The 18,601-nt window shown below is 48.5% G+C and overlaps 1 protein-coding gene across 1 annotated transcript in view; it reads left to right on the plus strand.

The window, feature by feature from the left end:
* The window catches only part of LOC122372491 (nephrin-like), a 39,036-nt gene extending 20,998 nt beyond the window's left edge, over positions 1-18,038 (plus strand). Inside the window, exons 2-20 of the mRNA XM_043349709.1 lie at positions 5,323-5,457; positions 6,749-6,928; positions 7,064-7,225; positions 7,486-7,665; positions 8,020-8,310; positions 8,493-8,629; positions 8,894-9,059; positions 9,266-9,556; positions 9,816-9,999; positions 10,276-10,403; positions 11,632-11,895; positions 12,533-12,814; positions 13,183-13,361; positions 14,106-14,333; positions 14,453-14,648; positions 14,871-15,050; positions 15,739-15,851; positions 16,124-16,301; positions 16,722-18,038. Of these exons, the coding sequence (XP_043205644.1) occupies positions 5,323-5,457; positions 6,749-6,928; positions 7,064-7,225; positions 7,486-7,665; positions 8,020-8,310; positions 8,493-8,629; positions 8,894-9,059; positions 9,266-9,556; positions 9,816-9,999; positions 10,276-10,403; positions 11,632-11,895; positions 12,533-12,814; positions 13,183-13,361; positions 14,106-14,333; positions 14,453-14,648; positions 14,871-15,050; positions 15,739-15,851; positions 16,124-16,301; positions 16,722-17,095 (3,848 nt within the window). The 3' untranslated portion in view covers positions 17,096-18,038. The remainder of the gene's footprint in view (positions 1-5,322; positions 5,458-6,748; positions 6,929-7,063; positions 7,226-7,485; positions 7,666-8,019; positions 8,311-8,492; positions 8,630-8,893; positions 9,060-9,265; positions 9,557-9,815; positions 10,000-10,275; positions 10,404-11,631; positions 11,896-12,532; positions 12,815-13,182; positions 13,362-14,105; positions 14,334-14,452; positions 14,649-14,870; positions 15,051-15,738; positions 15,852-16,123; positions 16,302-16,721) is intronic.
* Positions 18,039-18,601: the final 563 nt, after the last annotated feature.

An 18,601-nucleotide genomic window follows, 5' to 3' on the forward strand; every position in this document is an offset into this window, starting at 1 on the left:
CAAGTTTCGATAAACCCGTTCATCATCATCTCCTGCGGTTTCGAACACGCCTGTTAGGTGGCTTCTGATGCTCGTCGAGGTCGGAATTTCCAAATACGCGTGGTGCGTCGGGCCGCGCGCTCTGACTTCGGCCAAGAAAAATGCGTCAGCTGATCATTGTCATTTCTGCCACTTGCGTGTGGTGAAATGGGGTCATAACTTATAAGACGGCTTTTTCATATCAATTATTTTACATAAAATCATATTTCAAACCATAAATAATGTTCGACAGCCAAATAAAAGAAACAATACCAATACGGGCTTACAGTTTAAGGCTCGACATTGTGTTGTCTACGATTAGACAGCTGATAACTCATTCCCGTACGTCGTATGGTCGTAACACTATAATGACCTTTGCTTATTGTCACAAGTGCGCCGCATTCGCGATTGTTGCCCGACGCCTGTTTGCAGGTGAGCCCACTACAGTTGTTATACATAGGTATCTAAAAACCGAAAAACTTTTAGGCGAAAAAGGCACTATTCCAGGCCCATTTTTGATTTTTTTTTGCGATATTAGGTAAAAACAGAAGCTTCTTATCCTAGGAAAAATAAACTGGGAAATCTTTCAAAGGTGGCACACTACCTTTAACAGGATAACGAAGTTGCCAAGGCCATTCCTAAAGCCTCTAGAATATCATTAATATTTTATGAATGAGGCCAACAATGACTGAGTCGTTCGAGTAGGTATGTATGTCGCACCTTGACGCCTTCATGTATTTACACGTATGTGACATCTTTTCCGTTTGCACCAAGGTGCAAACACGTATACTTTGCGTATACTTTGTCCAGCTCTCTAACCAGGCCGGTACAGCTCCGTCAGGGTATTAGAAACAGTGTTTCCGGGGCAGACATTTCCCAGAACTCGTCAACAGCAATCAATCTAATCTGAAATTCCAGAGAACAACTCTCAGACTTTTAATTGCTGTTAGTGATGTCTGCATAATTGTCATTCATCAGCCCAAGTCCCTACAGCTGGCGCCGAATTGGGGACGCTCCACGGGTCGTGATATTTTCTAACGTTCGGGAATTGTGAGCATCTGCCTCGGCGACCGCTGCTTAAATCAAAATGTATGACACGTTCTTCGCTGAATGCCGCCGAATATCACCGGCGTCAAGAGCTGGGGATTTAAGTGCATTTGTCATTCAGGTGGCGGCTCCGACTGGCATGCTAATCTGTCCACTTCTGAGAGGGATGCAGGGGATGAGCAGATGGGCGTAACGCTAACTGACGAGAGGTCATTACACCAGAGCGGGTGACAAAGGGCAGCCACATGCGAGTGGGCTCAACTGGTGGGGACACGTGGAAGAGTGGCAACAAAGTGCACTCATCAGTTTTGCATTTCAGCTCGTCGTAATATACATGCAACATATACCGCACACGGTTACGCCTAAACCTGCAAAGTCCGAACGTGGAGAGCCTTTTGTACTGAAGCATATGTTCACCATGGTGGTGAGCCCTTCCCGAGGCATATTTATGTAGGTAACGCTAGCCTCGTTTTGATCTTTTCTTCATTCCGACTTCACTTTGTGCTGCGTTCTTCCGGCAACGCTTATACTCTGCTCCCTGCCTCTTGTTTATTACGCGTGTTGATCGTACACTTCCTACTCTCTTATTTGCCGCCTCCTGTTCACCCCACTATGTTGTCCCTTTATGGCTCCATTGCTGGTGTATTTTCCCTGACCGACACATGTAGACACAGACACACCTACTGACTTTGAGCAGCGTCTGTTCTTGCAATCGCTGGTGACTCTCACTGGCGCTTCCGCTCCACTATACCTAACCGTACCGCCGCATCTCATCCTGGTGCGTCGCCATCCTTCTCACCCGTCTGGAGCAGCTCCTTGACCCGGCGTCGGCAGGAATTCAATTGATGGCATCAGCAGAGGCCGGCGACCGCCAGCCAGGCGGCAAAATTCCGTTCAAAATTGAAATATTCCGTCGGCGGATCGTGTGCGCACCAGCGGATCGGCAATCCGCTGAGGCGAGCCGATTGGCCGCGACGATCGGTGCGAAATGCCCGGCCACGTGCCGCGAAACTGGGAGCCGGGAGACGAGAATGGTGCGCAAACTGTCGACTCTGGAAATGGAACGGTAAAAGGGTCAATACTTCGGAAAGCCAGGGTCAACATGGCTGACAGATCAGTTCGGTTTTCAATGATCGACGTGGTTGGGTTCTGTTAAAAGGGTCACGAAAGACAGGAATTGGTCGCTAATTCCGTTACGTTTTAATAAAGCAAACGTTCATTTTTTATTAAGGTTTAAAGTCCCGTAATAAGGCCACAGTCATTATCAGCTCCACAGTTGTTGGGTCTCTCGGCCACTGGTATATTTATGTGGGTGACATCAGAATATTGGAACCCCCCCCTCTCTCTCTCTCTCTCTCTCTCTCTCTCTCTCTCTCTCTCTCTCTCTCTCTCTCTCTCTCTCTCTCTCTCTCTCTCTCTCTCTCTCTCTCTCTCTCTCTTTCTCTCCGTACCACACCGTGTACTTACATTTGCCGCTAAGTCCGATGCCACAGTCCAGCAGATTGGGAAAGCCGTGTTGTTGTTCGCTTGATCTGAAAACTCCCGTTTCTGTATCCGTTCAATACAACCGACTCGTTTCGGGAATGGAACACTGGCACAGGGGACGTTCTGGTCTAAAGATAGCGACACGAATCGTAAGAGAAACTGAAGATTGTTCAAGCAACGGGACGTTGTTGAAGCTGTGTGTATCCGGTCTCCGTATGTCACGGAATTGGTGGCCTGAACTCTCTGCCTCTGTTCAGACTACCACAGCGCTAGACAAAAGCAGAAGACGCATGCGTCTTGCTCAAGGTTCCGACAGTCGACGTTGGTGAGAGCCGCGCGATGGACACGTTCAAAGTTTTTCAACAGCGAGGACGTTTTAGTCTTTGGGAGGGCCGCTGCGCTCCGAATTATATAAACCTTCCGTAGTCATCAGATCCACGGATGCTTCCTCACGTGATGTGTAAAAGTCGAAGCTCTATGCCAGTCCTGACAGGAGACAAAGGCTGAAGTAGCAACGAGCATAGGATAATTTAGGAACATAAATAGAATCGTAAAATGATGAAAATGGAATTTAATAACCCGTCACAAATACCACACCAGCTGGTCGGAACGGCAGGCGTTCTGTTCGCCATACTTCTGAAGGACTCCTGTTCGGAGAAATTACCAAGCATAAGCCAAAGGCGGTTCTGAGAAGTGCTACATGTCTGAATGGTGGAACCGTGTAGCACCGAAGCTCCATGTATTAACTAAATCACTTAGGTAGCACATTTTGGTCTCCGAAAATTTATTGAAGTGTTCGCTTGAGGGGAAAAATTATAACAGCGCATTCGGAATAAGTTTTTTTCCGGTGTTGCAGGGGCCGGAGTATACTCCGGCATACTGTATACTGCATACTGTAGCATACTGTATACAGTATGCTGATTGCTGATATTGAACTTTCAAACAAAACCCTGGTGGAGACATTTTGTCAACGCTGTTCTGACCTTGCATAAATACAGCAGTGGATTCCGTCCGTCTGCCTTTTTTCATCCATCGCGGAATACGGGCTCATTTCGAGGCGTTGTAACAGCACATTCGCTCAGCACCGACATCCGCATTTGATCACGCGTCATCATACTATTACCACCGCTCATTTCACGAACTGGAACTGGCGCCGTCATCGTAAACATTCGTGACATTGGCCGGGTGAGAACAGGGCCGCCCACGGTCGTGACCCTCTACGCTGGGCGGCAATGGTCGCCGCCTGTCTGCCGCCGCGCTGAGGGCGGCCGAGCAGACTGCGGTGCAGCGCGCTGTGGCGGCGCTGTGGGTCGGCAGTATTTAGCCTTCCCATCCAGAGATACTGCATTAGATGAATTGGAGACTTGACGCCGCGTCTCGAATGTAGCTGCAGTGTTTGTTAGTGTGTGGGGGGGATGGGGGGGGCTTCTAATATTCGCGTGTTCGGGTTGTTTAATATTATTTTCCTAAGGAGCGAAACGATATTCCGATCTGTCTGCTATGTGATTAGTATAGTTATGGATAGTTGTTTTCGCATGCAAGACGTTCAAAATAAAGACGTGAGACCCGGCACAAAACTCTTCCGGAAGAACTGTCTTGAGCTGAGTCTGAAACACTGAAACTTGCCGTGAGCTCCACAGGTGTTTTATGGTCTCGCTCTCCATTTGTCTGCGACCGGAGATGACATCACTAAGCCTCTATCATCATCAGAGTGAAAACTCTCTGACCGTGGATCAGTTAGCCAGGAAAACGTGGCGATCAGGCTCATGGCGCCGTGGACGACATAGCACGGAGCCGTGGATGACTGAGTGATAACACTGAGCCGTTCATCAACCTCTTCCTACAGGATCATCAGAGATCTGTACCTACGTTCTGGGAAAGGAAGGACTCGGCGACGCGTCAGGACGCTGGATACACTCTTGCCTAGTGCCGTCGTCGTTATAATTACACAACGCCGGTGGTGATAATCTTTGATGTAGACCTTAGTAGGTATTTGATTTACATACAGCCTAAGCGAATGAGCGGCAATTTGCAGTGTAAATCCGACAGGCAGGTGTGAGTAGACCCAAACGGCAGACAAGCGTTTGTTAAGTATGGCTGCTTTGCCATATATTGCCGGCTTTTGCAAATAAGTAAATAATCTTCTGGTGCCAAGCTCGGTACTCTCGATAATACATCTTTTAGCGCAATGATGCTTTCATCATAGCAAGCAACAACTCTGCATAATGACAGTAAGCACCCTTGAGACAAACATTGTTATCTTCCCGGAGTAACCTTCAGAAAGTTTCTCGGTGTGGTTTTCGCCACCTCCGTGAGTCATTCGACCCCGGAGAGGGTTCGCTCGGCCCCCACAGCCGTCCGGCCGCGCTATCTGGGCAGAACGGGTCACTCACGCCGGTATCACCGTCCGCGGCCGAGATATATAGAGCCGCTTTGTGGTTGTCTAGTGTTTGCAGGCCATTCATTACCGTACGACTACGATACGGCGCATCTCATTAAAGCCGGCCAGCCTTTGTCTGAGGAGACGCGGAGCAAGAGGCGGCGAGAGAGCGGATAGGGAAGGAGAGAGAGAGAGAGAGAGGGGGGATGGGAAAGGGCAATGGGAAACACGAGACGGAAGATGAAGAAAGTGAGGCGATGTGGTAACCGTCTATCGATTAATCCGTTTCGATTAATCGATGTATGTCTACCTGTTTTCAATTCGAAAAGAAAAAAAATAAACAAAGCTTATTCAGCAATATAATAACAACATCGTCTTCTCTGTTTTCGCAGTCCATTGTCAGCAGCAGCGGTTCCGTGTCCGTCCGTCCAACGTGAGCGTGGTGGAAAGAGACAGCGCCATCTTACGGTGTGAAGTGCAACACCAAGTCGGACAGCTCCAGTGGGCCAAGGATGGATTCGCTCTCGGTAAGGCTTCACTACTTTTCCGCTCTGCCCAGCACCTTTTTAGTGCCGTTCTTATTTCTGATTTCGCCTTTATTTTTAACGCTTCCAGGTCTGAGAGACCATGCTGTTGTATAAATAGTATATCTTATTCTTATTCTTGTCCTATGCGTACGAATTAGAAATTCGGAGCCTTGTGTAGGTACCTATTTTCTCCGTTTTCACTGTCTTCGTCTATAGAATCCAGGTTGTTAGTCGCAGGGGTGGTGGCATTTTGGATTGAATCACTGAAATGTCCATATACCCAAATGCTAACTTATTATCATTAGGAACTTTCCGATACCTATAAGGGGAAAATTTCGTAACTTACGTTTGAATGACCCCACCGAGGCAAAACTTTGGCAAATACAAAGTAAAACTTAGGAGCGTATAACTGACCAACGCTTCTAGAAGTAAATTTGAGGCCATATCTTGACTTACAATACTTTTTTTGCGCTCAGCACATATAGGTTATAACTGAACAGTTAACAATGACACTTAACAGACATGGATACGGTTTTATAATATACGATTTTATTAAGCTAAAAAAATTATGAGTACAAAACTAATTGCCACATTTTTATTTTATTTATCGTCAGACCATTGTCATTCCCAGACAGTTTCCGCCAGAAATGGCCTGCAATCAGTAGCGAATCTCAACAGTTCTACATCGAACCAGTCATCTTAGCTCATCAGAACCGGCGGACTTTTATTATTGCAGCTTCGCTAAGCCATTGATGCCGCTAAATTGTAAAGGATAGCGACGTGCCGCGCTGATATGAACATCGGGCCTGGTGGATCCGGGCTTAATAAGATGCCGCGATCCGGCCGGATCATTAGGTTAATTGCGCTGGCGCGCTGATTAGCCGAGCTGCGAATCGGGCTGGCTTCGGCCAATTTAGCGCGCGCCGCGCCGTATTACCGCGTGGCGGGGCACGGGGGAGGAGCTGTCGATGGCGGTACGACCCTGAGCGGCCTCACGCCGACCCCAGGGCCGTATAGCCGTGCAACTTGGGGCCCTTGTCGTATATAACCGTCCAGCTGGAGCCCTTGTCGTATAAACGAACAACTGGGGTCCTTCAGACGGAGCTGGGATAAGGTGGGAACGGTACCGTCGGAACAAGGACCACAGGCTGTTCGCTCAGAGAAAACGAAAAAGAAAATGAAGTGGACGCCCGTGAAACTAATTGGGACAACCCAGATCTGCATGATCATATCTGCAATCATATCAAAACCTGACTAATCATGAAAAATCTATTTTTTTGTGTCCTTTCAGGCTACTCACGGTCACTTCCCGGCTACGACCGGTACCGAATGCTGGGTGACCCGGGGTCAGGAGTGCATGACCTGGAGGTCACCAACGTGACCCTGGAGGACGACGGTCGGTTCCAGTGTCAGGTGTCGCCGAACCGCGGACAGGACGCCATCCGAGCCGACGCCATACTCACCGTTCTAGGTAAGATGAACTTCAATGATAATTTCCTTCCAATCTGCATAGTTAAAAATCACAATCATGACAGACTGCTTTCTCAACACCATCACCCTGAACAGAGGCCCCAATTTATCACTGTGTTCATTATGTCGGTTTCAGTAAGGCCGGTCTCCATTCAGCTAAGCTCGTCGGCTGGGTCTCGGGCCGCCTCCGTTTATGAGGTGGCTGCGGACGCCGAGCTGCCTCTGACCTGTGAGGTCACAGGGTCCCGGCCGGCAGCCCAGGTCGTCTGGCAGAGGAACGGACTCGATATCAGGCCAGGTAAGCGACATGGGGGTGATTGATATGCGTCTTTTCAGCTGTATCGTTACACAGTGAGAGTCTGCTATTCTCTTTTCAGTTTACACACTTGATGTTTAGCGTAGCTTCGAGTCCAATATCTAAAGAAAAAGATGAACGATAAAATATAACCGGTAAGGTTTCATCTCTTAGGTATAAAAATGTAGGCATCATTGTCATGCTAATAATATCAGACACGGCTATCTTCTAGTTCAAGAAGGATGTGTGATTCTTTTCTCCAGAGCGGAGGGACTCGTTTTTCGGCTGGGGCCACCCGGGTCGTAACGACACGACCTCTGTGGTGACCCTGAGACCCACGGCAGCCGACGACGGAGCCGGCATCTCCTGTGTGGCCCAGCACCCGGCCATAGCGCCCGAGGACCGGCAAAAACTGAACGCCACCGTACGGCTCTCAGTGCTCCGTAAGTAGTTAATGGGAAATACTTTGATCCTACTGCCTACATTGGGAGTTCGGAGCTTGACTTCACTCGACTCGACATCTGGAGCCTCTCAAAGAGCAAAACATGCGAACGAGTCGAACGAGATAAAATATTTGTTTCATTTCTTATCTACGCCATCTTAGATGTCAGCTTCTTTATTTGATTAGCTGAAATTCACTTCGTTTGTCACCTTTTGAATGGAGTAAAACAGATCGTGAGCATTTATTATGCGGGGAGATGCAGCATGTATGCAACATACACTACACATCATGTACATGATCATGCGATTTCAAGCTCCCTTTTAATTAACTCAGTCTCCCCGTCGCTCTGGCGCAGACCCTCCGGGCGCCCCGGAGATCAGCGGCTACACGGAGGGAGAGGTGGTCAGTATCGGACAGCAGAAGACGCTCACGTGCATCTCCAGAGGCGGAAACCCACCCGCCCAGCTCGTCTGGCTCAAGAACGGACGGCCGATCGGCTCCAAGTACCGCCAGGAGCACGGCAAGGCGGTAGCAGTGCTGGTCGTGGACGCAGAGGTGTCCAACATGAACGCGACGTTCCGCTGCCAGGCGTCTTCCAAGGCACAGGAGGAGGTCACCGAGACTTACATAATCGTGAATGTGTTGTGTGAGTACTGCTGAGCCGCTGAGACCTGATGTTGATGTTTGTGGTAATATTGTATCAGGGTGGTGAAAGACTGACCCACAGAAGCTCTTGCACTTGACGTTTTGGAATCAAGTGACTTCACGTGGAGGACCACTGCGGATCTAAGTCGTATCGATTCCCGACATAAGACCATTTGCTTTCAGTCGGCCCTGATGAAGTCACCGTGTCGGGGACACAGGAGGCCAGAGGCGGAGATGCAGTGCACATGTCCTGTATCACATCCAGCAGTAACCCGCCCGCCAACATCAGCTGGGTCATCAACGGGGAAACCGTCAACAATGTAAGCACCTTGGAAAGACACTGACGTTGAGCTCTTCTTCAACAGAAGCTTAAATCATAGGTTATATGCTTGCTATATTTTGTTGCTAGCTATTGATAGTATTTCAAAGAAGGTAACATCATTAGCAATTGAATATGTAGAAAATATATTGCCGTATATCTGCACAAACTAGTGAAGAGGAGAAGGCATCCGATGACCCATTGCGCCCGGAGTGGAATCCTTTCTTCTCGGAATTGATGCTGACTGAGATGAGGGCTGTTACAGACGAGTCAGGAGACGTCTGTGGCGGGCGACGGCGGCTGGATCAGCAGCTCCAACATCTCCACTGTGGTGCCGATCGGCATGCGACAGGACATAACGGTGGCCTGCTACGGACTCAACCCCGCGCTCGGACGAACCAAAGTCGGGTCGGCGAATGTCACCATACTGCGTGCGTAGATGCATGCTGTCTTACCATTTTTTTCAAAGCTCACTGTTATTACACACTCATTGGATACAATTTTTAGAATAAATTTTACGCTCATGTCCCGATGCATGTCAGATATCTGTATGTATGTCGGCTGTATGTCTATGTCTGATAGTTTTTTTATTTTGTAATAAATGAAATAGTTTTACGACGGTATCTTTACTTCACAGATCCTCCGGAGCCGCCGACGATCCTGGGCTACGAGTCGGGCTCCCACCTGCGGGCCGGAGAGCGGGTGTCTCTCTCGTGCGTCTCGCAGGGCGGCAACCCGCCGGCCACGCTCACCTGGTACCAGGGCGACACGGAGCTGGCCTCGAGCACAGAGGTGCGCGACAGCGTGGCCAGGAGCGTGGTCACGTTCCAGGTGGACCACGCCGACAACGGACGCGTCTACACCTGCCGCAGCACCAACTCAAAACTGGGAGGGGTGCAGTCAGCCAGCGTGGAATTATCGGTCTATTGTAAGTTGATGTAATCCTATCGCTGAAACCTTGAAGTGTCATGAGCATTCCATCAAAAAAATCCTTAATGAGGTTTGAATTCAATAATGAGTAACGTAGAATTAAAAAGCATGTAGCAGGTATGGTGTTGGAAGTGAATTTACAATTGTAGGTTCTTTTACTTCGATTCTACATCGTATTGCTGAAGGACCATGATCAATTATCATGCATCTTTCCATTTCAATCGCTGTATCACTGAGAGAAAATGCAATTTTCCCAGTCCCTCCGTCGAGCCTGAAGCTGGAGGTCCGTCCGGAGGTGTTGCGGGCGGGCAGTCAGGCTCTGTTGACCTGCGAGTCGAGACCGTCGTACCCGGCGGCTGAGCTGACCTGGTGGCGAGACAACGTCCAGGTCACCGACGGGGTCACCGCCCTGGAGACATTCAAAGCCGGAAAACACGGAGGGTGAGCACCTCGCATAATTATTTCGTAACGATAAGACCACGCCACCCATTGTGGGTTTTGACCTTTTCTTTGCGACCATCTTTATGATATCGTTTATGAAAATTTATTTCGTCATACCATAGTGTCGTTTTGAGTCACCTTATTTTCTAAGTTCTACTTCTATTTCTATTTCATCTATTTCATGTTCGTGTTAAATTTCGGCTTTGAGATACCAAGAAAGAATCTTTTGATTAGCTCCAAGAGTGGCTCACGTATTTGTTGGGTTTCGCTGCACAGGTTTTCAAGTCGTCTTTCGTTTCGCAAGAATCTGACGTCGTCTGATGATGGCGCGGTCTTCGTTTGTCGCTGCAACGTTTCAGAACTCTCTGAGGTGCTTCAGGAGAAACAAGCGCTACTTGTGTCATGTAAGGACATCCTTCAAGTTCCTTTGCCGTTTCTGAGGGCTAATTGCAATGGTGCTGACGTATCATGCCTAGTCGTACATCTGTTTGCATTATGGCGCATTTATACACATTTTTGTACATTTGCTTAGCAAACATGATTTATGATAGGACATTGCTTTTTGAATACATAGGGGAGAGTGGGGTGGGTTGTATCAGTTTTTACTCCGAGACCCATAACCTCGTAACTATCCGTGATAAACTCATTATTTCCATACTATCCCCTTCCTTGATTCTTCTGCTTTTTTGTGCAAAGTAACTTTTCCGCTACCTCTACCAGTTTTTCTTCTACGGTCTGCCGAATAGAACAATGTTTTTGATACAACTTGCCCCATGGCTTGGGTGAGTTGTATCACATGGTGGGGTAATTTGTATCACTATTTCACGTTTCAGGGAGTGTGCTTGCTACTGGTTTTGAACATAACAGCAACATTAAATGGGGTTAATACAATGTATAGGTATGCTCAAAGGCTTCACTTTATTAGACCAAACTTAGGTCAATGCAATCCGAACGAAACATCAACAGACTAGACGCAAAAGTGGCCCGTTAAGAGCAAAAAAGCCAACACATTGTGCCGAAATGGAACGAGCATTGACTAGCTACCTACAAACGCGAGCCAGGGCTTAGCTTTCGCGATCAAAAGCAACATACCCATACATACATACATACATACATGTTACAACATACCCCACCCGGCTCTGATACAACATGTACCTAGCCGCCATCTTGGAAAAACATCCTCGTGCTCAAAAAACAGCGGACAGCTGGAGAAATCCGATTTCACTCACGCAGCCTTAGAACCTACCCTCACCACCGTTACGGAGATATTTCAAATTCGTGCACATCTAAATGCCCAAAACACACATTTTCTTGCAACTTATTTTTTTAGAATGACATTAAAAAAACATAAAATCGGCTCTCACCTCGAGACGCGTCCACTCAGCCACAAGACAGAACAGGGAAAGATGGCGCCCGGAAAACCTCGTCGGCTGGTCGTGTCGCGAGCGCCATCCATTGGATAAGTTTGGCACAATTCGCCCTGATACAACTTGGACATGATACAACTCTCCCCGCTCTCCCCTACATCCTTGCCAAATTAGACACCTGAACTTAGTTGATAAGAGGTAACATTTGATTATTTTATCAAAACGCGCCAGCGAGATGGAATGGTAATTCATGCTTGATTTACAGACCCGCCCGAGTTCAACCAGACGACCCACGTCGCCGACATTCAGCGTGGCTCGTCGCTGCGCCTGAATCTAACGGCCCGGGGAAGGCCCGGCGACATTGAGTACCACTGGTTGAAGGAGTCGCCAGCAGATGGCGCCACCGTTCAAATGAACGGCCCGTTGTTAGACATCAGTCACGCGACCAAAGCTGATGCCGGGTGGTACCGGCTGGTGGCCTCCAACGACGAAGGAAATTTTACCGTCAGCGTACACGTCAACGTGCAATGTAAGTGGTCTGGCAATTGTTATCAGCATTGAGCACTCTGCTTAATGAGTGCCAACATTTTTATTGTGCGATTCATTCGTTTTTACTTTTTTTCCTGTAGAGTATGTTGATAGTTAATCAAGCTCATCGCACTGTAAAATCTATCCAGACCAGTGTAGACGGTTTCTGCTCCCCGGGCAGCACACCCGTATAGCCGGGTGCAGAGACTGGTCGGCCTGTCCATGAAAACTGCAAGGGGGGCTGGTCGGCCTGTCCATTCGGACGGGCTCAGCCCCGGTGACTCTCTAGGGCGCCTGACCAGACCAATGTCTTTCCTCTAATTCCTATTATCCTTCCGGCTCTGAAATGGTCTTGTCAGGCGGAAACCAACAAAAAGGATAAAATATAATAAAATGAAATAATAAAATAAAATAAAATAAAATAAAATAAAATAAAATAAAATAAAATAAAATAAAATAAAATAAAATAAAATAAAATAAAATAAAATAAAATAAAATAAAATAAAATAAAATAAAATAAAATAAAATAAAATAAAATAAAATAAACGGTTTCGAAGATTGCGTCCCTGCAGGCTGCATCTAAATTCTCTCGTTTCACCGTCAGTATCGGTATTTCTGAGTGGACTAATCTTTCACAGATGCTCCGGACATCGTGTCCATCCCCAAGATGGTGCTGGTGGCCGCTGGGGATGACACTGTGCTGGACTGCGCCGCCGAGGCCAACCCCACGCCACCAAACATGGTCAGCTGGGGCAGACAGGGCTACAACTTCGGCTCCAGCAGGGTCAACATCGCGGTCGGCAACGGCAGCAGCCTGCTGACGATCCGTAACGTCTCCAGGGAAGACGGTGGAGAGTTCGTGTGCCTCGCCAGGAATGACATCGGAGAGGCCAACGCCTCCGTGGCTCTGCTGGTCGAACGTGAGTGAACCTTAGCTAAAAATGAGTGCATAGGGATCTTAGCATGACATCTGTAGACGTATGAAGATCGCAAAACAATTATGTTACGACAATGTATGTACCTAAGTTGACATATATCTCTTATTCTTGGTAACAACAACATTAAAAAACATTCGTCACGTCCGTTTGAGCATAAACAATTGCTGGAAACATGTGACGTCTCGATTTGTCTTCATTTTCTGACTTTTTACCTTTTTGTACCTTTCCTGCCAACCTTCAAACGCAAAAGCACCCTGGGCTTTCTTTATCAGCTCAATAATGAAATCGCGAAGTCATCACGACGTGCATACGGCGTGAAAGCTGATTTCGGCGGACGGATTCTGTTCCAGATGAGCCAGAAATTGTCGACGGCCGACGGTTCTCCAAGTCTGCCGCTGACCTGACGGGCACAGCACTGCTGACGTGCCGAGCTCGCGGGGCACCCAACGTGACCTTCCAGTGGTCCACGCAGGGCACCCTGATTGATAACAGCACCGACCCTGGCAGATACAGCCTTGCTTACACACAGGTCGGTCGACGGTCCACGCCCTTCACTATCTGGATGATAAAGGATCGGATGGAAGTTCGGTCTGTCAGAATTAAAATAGCGTGTCCCACTGAAAAGTTTGACGCTTCATCAGTATTTCAGATCCGCAATGGAGTAGTTTTAAGTGCGTGAAACAAGGGTTTGATATGTGATTAGTTTTTGTTATTTGAGTCTTCAAGTTATTTTGATTTTATGTTAATTAACTTATCTTATTTTATTTTAGTTTGAGGCAATGCGCCTTTTGGCTTAGCGCGTCTGCTACCTATCGACTCTAAAGGCCGCCCCACACTGGAACTCGCATGCGGGTCGCGGGTTTGCGGGTTTTGATTTTGCGAGCATAATACTAATTCACAGAGATTAGACCGTTCCCTTATGGTAACTTCATGAATGCATGGTGAAGCCGGTTCACCTTCAGAAACTTACATATAGTCGCAATACCAGCGCAACGAACCAGAATTCGACTTCAACGAAAAACCCGCAAACCTCGCAGAACTCGCAGACCTCGCAGCGAGGAAAATCGAAAGTTGACTCGAACTCAACTTTTGGAATGCGATGCAAGTTGGCTCGCATGCTGAAAACAAGCAGACTCGCTTGTTGCATGGTGGTATGGGTTACTCAACATAGAGTGAATTCTTTTATTTGGAAGAAACCCGAAAAAAACGAAAACTCGCAACCCGCATGCGAGGTCCAGTGTGGGGCGGCCTTAAATCCAACTTTCTTTTCCAGCTGGACCTCATGACGTGGCAGTCGGTGCTCCGCATCAAGGACGTGCAGCCCTCGGACTACGCCACATACGAGTGCGTCGCCCTCAACGAGCTGGGCTCTCAGCGTCAGCAGATAGAGCTGGGCCGTCCCAGTGCACCGGACCCTCCGCTGGGTCTGAAGGTGGTCAACGTGTCCCACGACTCGGCCACAGTGGCCTGGGAAGCCGGCTTCGACGGCGGACAGGAGCAAGTAAGTTCTACAAGCAGCCAACAATACGGGTTAAATGTAATTTTATCGGTAACGTGCTGCCTAGTGAATATATTGGCGAGTACCCAAGCTGCCGATCTGATAGAGCATCCTTCCACCAGGAGTACCGAGTCCGACACACTACAGCAGACGGTGTCAGCGATCAGCGGCACGTCGACCCGGTACCACCGTCCTCCGGTACTCAGTTTACCGTCACCGGCCTCCGAGCCAGCACGCGGTACACCTTCTCCGTCATGGCCTTCAACACACTCGGAAGCAGCGCTTACAGCACCGACACAGCAACGGCAACGACCACAGGTCAGTGAGGCTTCACTATGACGTGCGGGCCGGAATATGTCTTAGGAGTTGGCGTGGAGTAAATTGTGACAGACAAGCGTACAGAAAAGTCGCAATGCATTATTGTGTTTCAATGACGCAATGTCCACTGCTGCAGGAGCGCGTGCACTGGAACAGTATCAGAAGCTTCCGAGAAAGGTCTGGAACTTGGATGTCTATGGACCTGACCTTGGTTTGTTGCAGGCGACGCCGATCAATCCCAGCCGGCCGTGTTTGACGAGGCCCGGCTGCCCTGGATCGTCATCATCGCCGTCTCCTCTGTCGGAGCGTTGCTGCTCGTCGTCAACGTCACGCTCGTCGTCTTCTTTATTCGACGACGCATGCGCAGGGCGAGGCAGCCAAAGAAAATGGTGGAATCAGCTTGTAAGTTTTAAAAGAAACGAAAGACACCCATGTCTGATCTGAATTGAATTTAGTTTCATTGCATATGTGGTACCTGCACTTGAAATCATTTTGTGCATCCATAATCATTTTTTATATATATTTTGTGTTCATATTGCACGTACATACCAAATATTATATCATTCACCGTGGGCGGCAAAGCCCAAGGTCGTTTAATCTCGAATAAAGTCAGTTCCGCATTCGAATGTAGAACTTAGAACATGCATCTGATGGTAGAGCATATAGCTACGTCATCTGCCAGACATTTTTCAGGTGTGACGATGCTTCAGTGTTGGAAAGTTTCCACTCAGTTCCAATGAACGGAACATTGACACCGATCGTTCCACCGGACATTGGTCATTTGCAGACAAATAACTTACATTTGCACGTCTCGGGAATACGACACACCAGCTGCGGGATCGTTGATCAATTGACGATATTTCGTTAGATATTTATTTGTTTGTTGTTACGAAATGTACTGTCGTAGTTTTGAGTCCATCAAATAAATTTAACCAAGCTCTGATCATTATTTGACCTGGGTAAAAGTAGTTTTAACTTTTACCATAGTGTAGCGATTACAAACTGCAGGAGTGTAGAAAGTGGCGTGTCATTAAATGTGAGAAATGGGGTTCAAACGTGAGTCGTGACGCATTCCTCTCTTTCCCTGCAGCCAGTGACGTGAGCACGAAGTCTGAGATGCTGCACATGTACGGCACGGAGACGGTCAGCACCATCTCCGTAAAGAGCGGCGGTAGCAGGGAGGAAAGCTTCAGCGACAGTCAGGTGAGAACATTTCGCCGACGGGTGGTCTGGAGGCTGCGTGGTTGATGTGTAACATCAAGTCCTTGGGAATAATTCCGTTGAATGTGTTTACATACGTGAATATACCGTAGAAAAAAGAAACATTATGGCATACCATGTTAAACATTTTATTGTCGACCTTCATACGTTTATTCTACATGCTTATATAAACAACTCTATCGTGCATGCGTATTGCATCGATAAACCCGCACTAATGACCTATGTGTCCATTTGTTTGTTTGCGTCTTCCTCAGATCGCCGACGTCCGTCAGACCGGCGCGCCCGGTGCCGTCCGGTCTCGTTCGTCAGACGTGTTTCGGTTCCGCTCAGAGCGGGTCAGAGGTCAGCGAGGGTCACCTACGACTACTGACGGTCGACAGGGTGACCAGGGGACCAAGCTGCACAGGAGCACCTCCTGCACTCCCACCAGGGGTGAGTCGATATACGCAAAACGGTTTTATGTAATGATAAATTATTAAATCTTGGTGACAATATCGAGATATTTGCGTCTCTTGGTCGGTATTTGCGTTTCATATACTACTGGAAGGACACTCAAATCGTCAAGGGAAAAACATAGAAAGCTTTTCAGCTCGCTCCACTCCAAGTGACGGCGCCGTCCATCAAGGGACACTGGCTGCATTGTTTGGCCACTGAATCATCCATGTAGAACACAACAATGATACGCCTTTTCATGAGCCAACCGAGCCACCTGCTCTGAACCGGCCCATCAGGCAAGGATGCGTGACCACGTGGATGACATGGTCACTAAAGAATTCTAACAATACCAAACAATGAAACGGGTTCCATCTGAATCATATCTGAGTTTTGACTACCCCTGTTTCGTCATTTCAGAGTACCCGCTGGGAGTGGCCGGGGCTCAGTACAGCCAGTACGGCCAGTACGGGGGCCGGTCGGGCCGGGGGACCGCTCCGGACCTCGTGCCCGCCGGCCGGCCCGCCTGCCACTCGCCCAGTGAGGTGGAGCGGTGTGCCTATACCCCTCCAGCAGGGCGCGGCGGGCTGCGGGAGCGCACCCCTCCGCCGGAGCAGCTGCAATACACGCCTCCCTCCGAGCGGTGTGTGTTCACCGGCCCCGCACAGCCGCGCTCCGCCGCCATCAAGCAGCTGGCGACGTTCGGCGGCCGCGCCAGCCCGCCGCCGCCGCCCCCGCCGCCCCCGCCGCCGCCGCCGCCCTCAGGGCACCAGGAGGTCGGCCTACTGGTGTAGCCGGCCGGCCGGGTGGCGGAAATGGCTGTGATTGGCGGTGGCGACACGCTGATGAGCTGTCGCCAGCGACCGCGACCTGGACGGTCCCCAGAGTGGTCAGAAGGTCGGAGGTGACTTCTGTGTGGTGAGACTGTGTCAATGTAGGGGTCAGACACCACGGGAACTAGCGCAATAGTGTCTCAATCAGAGGTCACCCCGGATGGTATCGCGAACAATGTTCTATGTTTGTCAGGAACGAGGGGTGGACGCATGGACAGATCTGCATATGTGTCGATAATCTGAGTGTGTCGATCATTCCTGTCCCTCCTCGCCTATGTATCGTTCAAAGCTTCACATGTCATACGTGCTGTATAGTGAACTTACCTACCTATATTTAATACCAGTCGACTTCCCAAAGCCTCGAATGTAATGCACATTCCATGTTTTCATTCATTCCATCGCTGCATGTGCTATTGGGTGCGCTAGTCATTAGGTAATCATGGTTTGCTCGTCTGATAGTGAATTTAAAGTGCATGTTTTTTTTCTTATTTGCCGCTTTTGCACTGTTGACATTGAAATTGATTTGTGATAGTCGTGATTTACAAACGACAAGCATTTCACAAAATATGATTAAACAAAGACAACGAGCGAAGCCAAATACGAGTACGCGATTGATTGCGCTTATTTTATGGTTTACAAGTTGAACCACCGAGGTGATGATTGTTGTTCTTTGCGTATCAACCAATATTATATAAGTTGTGGGGAAAACAGGCAATCGCATTTTCAAATGTTCTAGAACGCATAAATTTAGCGACCATTCGCTATTTTATTCTGCATCAAAATATCTAGCATTTGATTTTGAAGGAAAGTCCGCTGTAGACCGTCATTCGTAAATTGAAATGGTCATACATCATGACGTTCTCAATAAGGTGCTGGACCGTACGTGCTTGCCACGCATTCCCCAGAACGAATGTGGAATAGCTAAGGCTGGCGTGTGACTCTGACTTCAAAAGTTGCATTTGTAATGGGTGCAAGTGAACAGTTTTTTATGTGAGAGAATGCCTCCTTGTTCGGAGTGGAATGAGTGTTTTCTGTCGTAAATACATGACTGTACGATTTTTTACGTGTCTCCATGGGGCATCGTTACAATCCTTGTTATCACGCTTCATTGTCTCTTTGGACATCGTACATAACCATTGATCGGTAAGGTAACAATGTTAATTTTGCGTATAAAAATACGATTTACCTATTTCACACTTAACATTTGCCTCTATTGGATTAACCCTCGCCGGCCGAGGGGGGGGGCGGGTGCCGCCCCCCCCCCATAGGGTTTTTTCGCGATAGCTCCGAACACGCTGGCGATAGAGAGCTGAAACTTGGCATACCTGACCTTTGATCCAAGCCGCATCTTTTGACACCAACCGCATTTTTGGGTCAGGTCAGGTCACTGACCTATGACGTCATAAGTGAACCTCTGCACGGTCTTCAGATGTCGCAACTTCGCAACGCCCTCACTGCCAGAGGAGA

Source organism: Amphibalanus amphitrite, unplaced genomic scaffold, assembly GCF_019059575.1.
Source record: "Amphibalanus amphitrite isolate SeventyFive unplaced genomic scaffold, NRLGWU_Aamphi_draft 001365F_arrow, whole genome shotgun sequence".
In the NCBI taxonomy this organism is placed as follows: Eukaryota; Metazoa; Arthropoda; class Thecostraca; order Balanomorpha; family Balanidae; genus Amphibalanus; species Amphibalanus amphitrite.